This window comes from Sinohyriopsis cumingii, chromosome 5, assembly GCF_028554795.1.
Source record: "Sinohyriopsis cumingii isolate HCF-2022 chromosome 5, ASM2855479v2, whole genome shotgun sequence".
Lineage (NCBI taxonomy): Eukaryota > Metazoa > Mollusca > Bivalvia > Unionida > Unionidae > Sinohyriopsis > Sinohyriopsis cumingii.
Window position 1 is genome coordinate 33,567,376 of NC_142965.1, and position 6,009 is coordinate 33,573,384.

General features: G+C 34.1%; 1 protein-coding gene across 1 annotated transcript; it reads left to right on the forward strand.

The window, feature by feature from the left end:
• The first annotated feature begins 1,281 nt into the window (after positions 1–1,281).
• Positions 1,282–5,716, forward strand: LOC149798908 (tumor necrosis factor ligand superfamily member 6-like). Its single transcript, XM_089957824.1, has 4 exons — positions 1,282–1,764; positions 3,978–4,014; positions 4,402–4,494; positions 5,138–5,716. The coding sequence occupies exons 1-4, from the start codon at positions 1,414–1,416 to the stop codon at positions 5,545–5,547; spliced, it is 891 nt and encodes a 296-aa protein (XP_089813950.1). The 5' UTR covers positions 1,282–1,413; the 3' UTR covers positions 5,548–5,716.
• Positions 5,717–6,009: the final 293 nt, after the last annotated feature.

A 6,009-nucleotide genomic window follows, 5' to 3' on the forward strand; every position in this document is an offset into this window, starting at 1 on the left:
TCCCACCTCAAAAATTGAGTATCTTTTTAAGAAGATATTATACAATGGGGGGGGGGATTTCTTTCAAGGCTAATCATATATATATATATATATATATATATATATATATATATATATATATATATATATATATATATATATATATATATATGGGATATTTAGGGGCTCGACAAGAACCTGTTGGTTAGGTACAGGTATTTTTCTGTACCTCTCTTTAAGGTGAATCTAAGTTACGTTCGAGGACGAATGTCAAAGTGAATGGAACTAAGTGGAGAGATTGAGATACACAAGGCTACTTTCTATCCAGCCTAAATGATCCAGAACTTTGAGTCTAGTGGTATGTGCACATAATTATAAAATGGAGGAAACGGGTTAGTTTCTGGACGGTGACTAGGTGACTTTGTAGCCTGTCTCATATTTGAGAAAAACAACAGAGTGCATGAACTAAACATGGAATGGTAAAGGTATATTGCCTACGGGTTGCATCATGGGTTGAATGCAAAATTCTTGCAAAATAATATTGCACGATGATTCAGAAACTAGATTCAATAAGCGTTTTGTATTCAATAACACAATCTTCAACTAATATAAATTTCTGCACTTATGCGGTCTTACCTCTTCTAAAACAGCAAAAAAGTTCGTGTGATTCATATACAAAATGTTTCCAGGATTATCCACGCTAAATGGGGGGGGGGGGGCACTCATCATAAACAATAATACTAAACAGGGTGTCCTATTTGTTGGGTTCTTTTTCAAACCTAGAAGATGAAGCTACTTCAAATTTTCACTTGGCAAATAGCGTTACTAGGATGCCAAATAGTTACTTATGTTACATACTTTAAAATTAAGCTTAGAATATTTTCATTCAAATTATCAGATCATACGTGAGTTAAAAAAAAAGGAATGTTTACAGCCAGTGCAGATATATTCAGTATTCAGCACTTAGGTGAAAAATACATACAATTAGTTATAACAGTAAAAACAATGGGACAAAGCATGCTGTAACCACAGTAGATATTTCATTTTCTTACGTTCGTTTGGATAATCGAGGGGTTGTTAGAATAACGAAATTACTCTAATTAGCTAAGTAATTACGTGATTCAAAATTCCAGTGGTTAACTAGGTGTCGATTACTACAATGCAGTGACTATTGATGCATTAGATATCAGTCGGAAAATCCAGGTAAGGCGTATGGGGGTTTCCCACTTTAATCACAACTCTCGTAATAAACCGTACAATAATCATTTAAATAAAAAGCTTTGAAATGAAAATCATTCCAAAGGGAACACTTAACGAGGAAGATAGTCAGGAAGATGTAATCGTTTCGACAATAAGCTTTTATATTTACGAAAATATCAAAGTGGTCTTATTAAGAACATCAGGTGAAAACTAAACTGACACATCGGTCTCATAATGGAGTGTACGAGTGTATTAAAGGACACTGTATACGAAAAATGTTGCAACTTGCAGGGCAATGCCAATACAGAAGAGAAAAAGTGGAGAATTGGCGCCATTTTCATGGTGGTTGTTAACATCATCTTTTTGGTCAGCATACTGGGTGTGGCGATCACGTGGCGAGTGGAGAGGGGTTGGGAATCTACCAACATAAAGCAGGAAACAGAAATGTGCCTTCCATGTGATGATTTGTACCGTAGTGCTGACGACGTCAGTGACAATAGCAAGGGATTCGAGAAACGAATGGATGGAGACAAAGAAACATGTTGTGGACGTGCAAGCCAACATCTTGACCAACTCGTTGCTTTGGTATGTAACACGTTAAGTGTGTTTAGGTTCCACTGTTTGATTCTCTGAAAGGATTTAAAACTGTATGGCCATCAATGTTGTCAAAATGATGAGTACGATGATGACAGTCACACGTGTGGGAACATCACTTAAAACATAAATCAGTGGTACAAGTGGCAATGGTTGCTGGTGTACCTGTCGGTATTATTGTTTTTAATGTTATAGTTGCTGGTGTACCTGTCGGTATTATTGTTTTTAATGTTATAGTTATTGATAGCGTGGTGGTCGCCATCATGTAACAGCATCTTCAGTTGGGGAAGATATGAAATAATATGTATGTATGTATGTATGTATGTATGTATGTATGTATGTATGTATGTATGTATGTAGGTAGGTAGGTAGGTAGGTAGGTAGGTATGAACATGTATGTATGTATGTATGTATGTATGTATGTATGTATGTATGTATGTATGTATGTATGTATGTATGCATGTATGTGTGTGTGTGTGTGTATATGTGTGTGTGTGTATGTGTGTGTGTGTGAAGGCATATATTTGTGTGTATGTAAGTGTGTGTGCATGTAGGTATGGGTTTTAGCATCACATCAGTAAAATAATGGATATATAGTGGCTCTAAAGAGTAACCCTCAGGTATGGTTAAAATGTGTGAATAAGATAAACCATTCCACACAAACACCCCACAAACGTACACTTCTAGAATATAAAAGGAAAGCACGTTCAAAATAATTTCATGCAGTGGTGATTATATGTGGCACACGAAGAAGCGCCGTCATACACGTTGGTGGTTTGCAAAAGATGGGGACACTATAAATTGTAGAAGTATTTGTTGGATAAACGCTAGTTCTGGTAGTGTCAATATTTAATAATAATAATAATAATAATAATGCTAATAATAATAGTGGCTGCGTGTGTGTTTTGTAATTTTGAAATAGCTTTAACAATTATTCAGTCATATCGCTACGATGTCTGCAGTGTGATAATTTATAGTGATGTCTAGCACTGGGCATCATACTGCAGATATGTAGCATCATGTCCCACCCAGTCACATTATCCTGAGATAACCATGTCTAACGCTAACCTCTTAAATGCTGAGAGAAGCTGCTAGTACCATTGTTATAAATCTTCGCTATGGCTCGGCCGGGGTTCGAACCTGCGACCTCCCGCATTCTAAGCGGACGCTCTAACTACGAGGCCACCGGAGAAGTGATACTAGTGATTGTAGTAATGTTAGTAGATAAATAGTACCTGAACTAGTAGTCCTAAAGTCACAGGTGTTATTAATTTAGGAGTTGTATTAATATATGTATTAGGAGTAGCAGTATAAACAGTAGGTGTCAAAGTAGTAATTGTGGACATAGAACAAAAGGGAAGTGTGGTAACATTATACTATATACTGCAGTTAGGATAATAATAGTGAACATACGATCGTTCTTCTAGCAATATTAATCAATATGGCACGGGTTGTTTGTTTTAAACTAGTAATACATTAATTATCGAGTATAATTTAACAGAAACATTTCAAAGTAATGCTTTTGCAGCGGTAAATCGATAAAGATGTATATTCGCTATACATGTTGTGATGGCTTTGGTGGTGGTAGTGGTTGTAGTTGTGATGTTGATGATGAGAACAGCAAAAATAATGTCGTCAGAGATAATTATTTTATGCATCTTCTAAACATTCTTTAAAAAAAATGAAGCTGTAGTTCAAACTCAAAGTTTAAAACTTTGCAGCTTCAATAACTAAATGTAAAGTAAGTCAGAATCACAAAAACTTTTATGATCTCGCCTTCCACTTCTGTGCTGACATGCAAATCTCAGTGACGCACATGTAATCTAAGTAGTATATGTAATATCCCGATGTTTTAAATGTTTTAGATCGAGCTCCAATTTTCGTATACAAAAGGTTTCGATAATGGCGATTTTACCCATTTCTGAATATTAACCTTTAGTTTTCTCTAAACTTAAACATGAACAGATACTTAAAGTAAACAAAGTTTATTAACGTCAAGAATGATTATATCCAGACCCACATTGACAAGATTATTTCGGGAGCTGATTGTGTGAGGACACATTTTTCAGAAATGTTCAGTGCGTAATAGCTTTTATTCATAATGATTACGTTATGTCTTCTACAATTATTTATCTATCTTCATTTTTTTTGGTTTCACTGTAAATAGGAAATAACTTAAATCAGTTTGTTAATATTTATTTCAGTACACCGAGAAAGCTCACCAGAAAGAAACAAATCTCAGTAAGTTTAATTATATCTTTGTCGTCTGTGTGTGTATCTAATTACACTCCTAGAGTACTTAGGCTTATGATGACGATGAAAATATTAATCATGCTTGTCGTTGTTATAATTATAAAAGGTAGAATATAACCTAGAGAAAATCACTTACTAATTGAAATCTGGTTCTGTCAAATATGTTTATAAATTTACTAATTTGTGATTCAGATTAGTTATAATTCAAAGTAAACTCCTGTATAATTAGATTCATGATGATGATAATACTAATAATGATTTTGTGTTGCTGTTGTTGCTATTATCATTATTATTATTATTATTATTATTATCATTATTATTATTATTATTTTTATTATTATTATTATTATTATAACGTTGTTATTATTGTTTCAGAAGTGCAGATTGCCAATTATTATAAATGTAACGAAGGCTCTCAGTCATTAAAACCCTCCGCTCATTTGGTCGGTGTTACAAAATCAGTTCAAGGTAAGAGAATATGAACAGCTACCGATACCACACATAATATAGGTGTCATATTTTATACACTTGACATGGTAAATACATTGGAGCTTGCCTCTTTTATAGCACATTTAAAACTTTTACGTATTTCATTACAATGAAAGTTTTGGACGTTTTATTCTGAATTATTTTTTACATAAACTCTTCTGATCTTTTTATTTAGAAAAACGAAAACCATATAATCGTGACTTAAAGATGAGACGAACCACACAGAAATTTATCTATTGACTTTCTATTGTTAAAATTGAACATTCAGATAAATTTTGTTGAGGGACCATTTAAGTACTCAACCAGGCCTTGCCTTGAATGCCATACTAAATCTGTACATCAGTACCCCTCCCCCACTCCAAAAAATATAATAACCAATCGACACAACAAGCCATGTTGCGGTAGAATAGCTAGAACTAGAATAATTGGAGTAGATACAATGCTAACAAGAGTATTAAAAAATTCGTAAATATTCCCGAATAAAATTTAACTTGTGATCACTTTTAACACTATTTTGCGTTCCAAGGGGCTGTTGGAATCAAAATATTTGTGATCAGTTGTCGCTGACTTCTCATTGGTTGCCAAAACGAAACATGAAAGCTGAACTTGTTTACTCTTACAGATATGCATCACCACCACACGTTGAAATGGAACGAATCGTCTCATTTGTCAAATATTAATGGAGTAGTGTACAACAACGGCAAGCTTTATGTGAAGACTTCGGGATTCTACTACATTTACTCTCAAATCATATATCAGGACCATAGGGTATCGTCTTCACACAATGAAAATAATATTGGTCTTCATCATTCAATACATAAGGAATATAATGGAGACGACACCACACGAGAAAAGTTGCTGGAAAGTACACAGTCCCGATGTCAGATTGTTGGAGATAGAGGTAACAAGACTAGTTACCTAGGGGCAGTTTTCTACTTGAAGGAAGATGAACATGTCCATGTAAGGGTTTCACATCCACATAAAATTATTCCCTCACAGCATGCTAGTTATTTTGGAATGTATTTGACGTGACGAATAGTGGCAGAATAATTGAATATTTCGTCGAATATACGATCCACAAAGTGCAAAACTTCGTTCTGTATGCGCAAAACATTCAACGTTTTATGTTTTTATAAGTTCGACTATGTGTAAAATAACAAAATCACAACAAATTAGTGTTCATTAAACAATTGTAACGCAATGTTTTATCTTGTTGATATAATTGTCATTCATCGTTTTCCACCAACCCAAATATATTTGTCAAAATGCCAAAAAGCCTTGGTCCAAAATATAGTTGACAGCATTTTATATTCAGGATTGCAATCTTCCACAACGATTTATGCAGGACGATTTCCATTCAGTACTGTTAGAGTCTATCCAACCAAATAGGAATGGATAACATTACTGGTCTTGCTTGTGTTTATTTTCATATTAGTCTGCGACGAATAAACATCCAGACTTTGATAAATATGTTCAGTACCTTCAAAAAGATAA

What these genes read in the sequence shown, in the direction of transcription:
- LOC149798908 (XM_089957824.1), top strand. Translation starts at nt 1,414, where the DNA reads ATGGAGTGTACGAGTGTATTAAAGGACACTGTATACGAAAAATGTTGC. An exon ending in TTGACCAACTCGTTGCTTTG is followed by an intron (nt 1,765 to 3,977) that starts GTATGTAACACG and finishes TATTTATTTCAG; the next exon opens with TACACCGAGAAAGCTCACCA. An exon ending in TGTTACAAAATCAGTTCAAG is followed by an intron (nt 4,495 to 5,137) that starts GTAAGAGAATAT and finishes TTACTCTTACAG; the next exon opens with ATATGCATCACCACCACACG.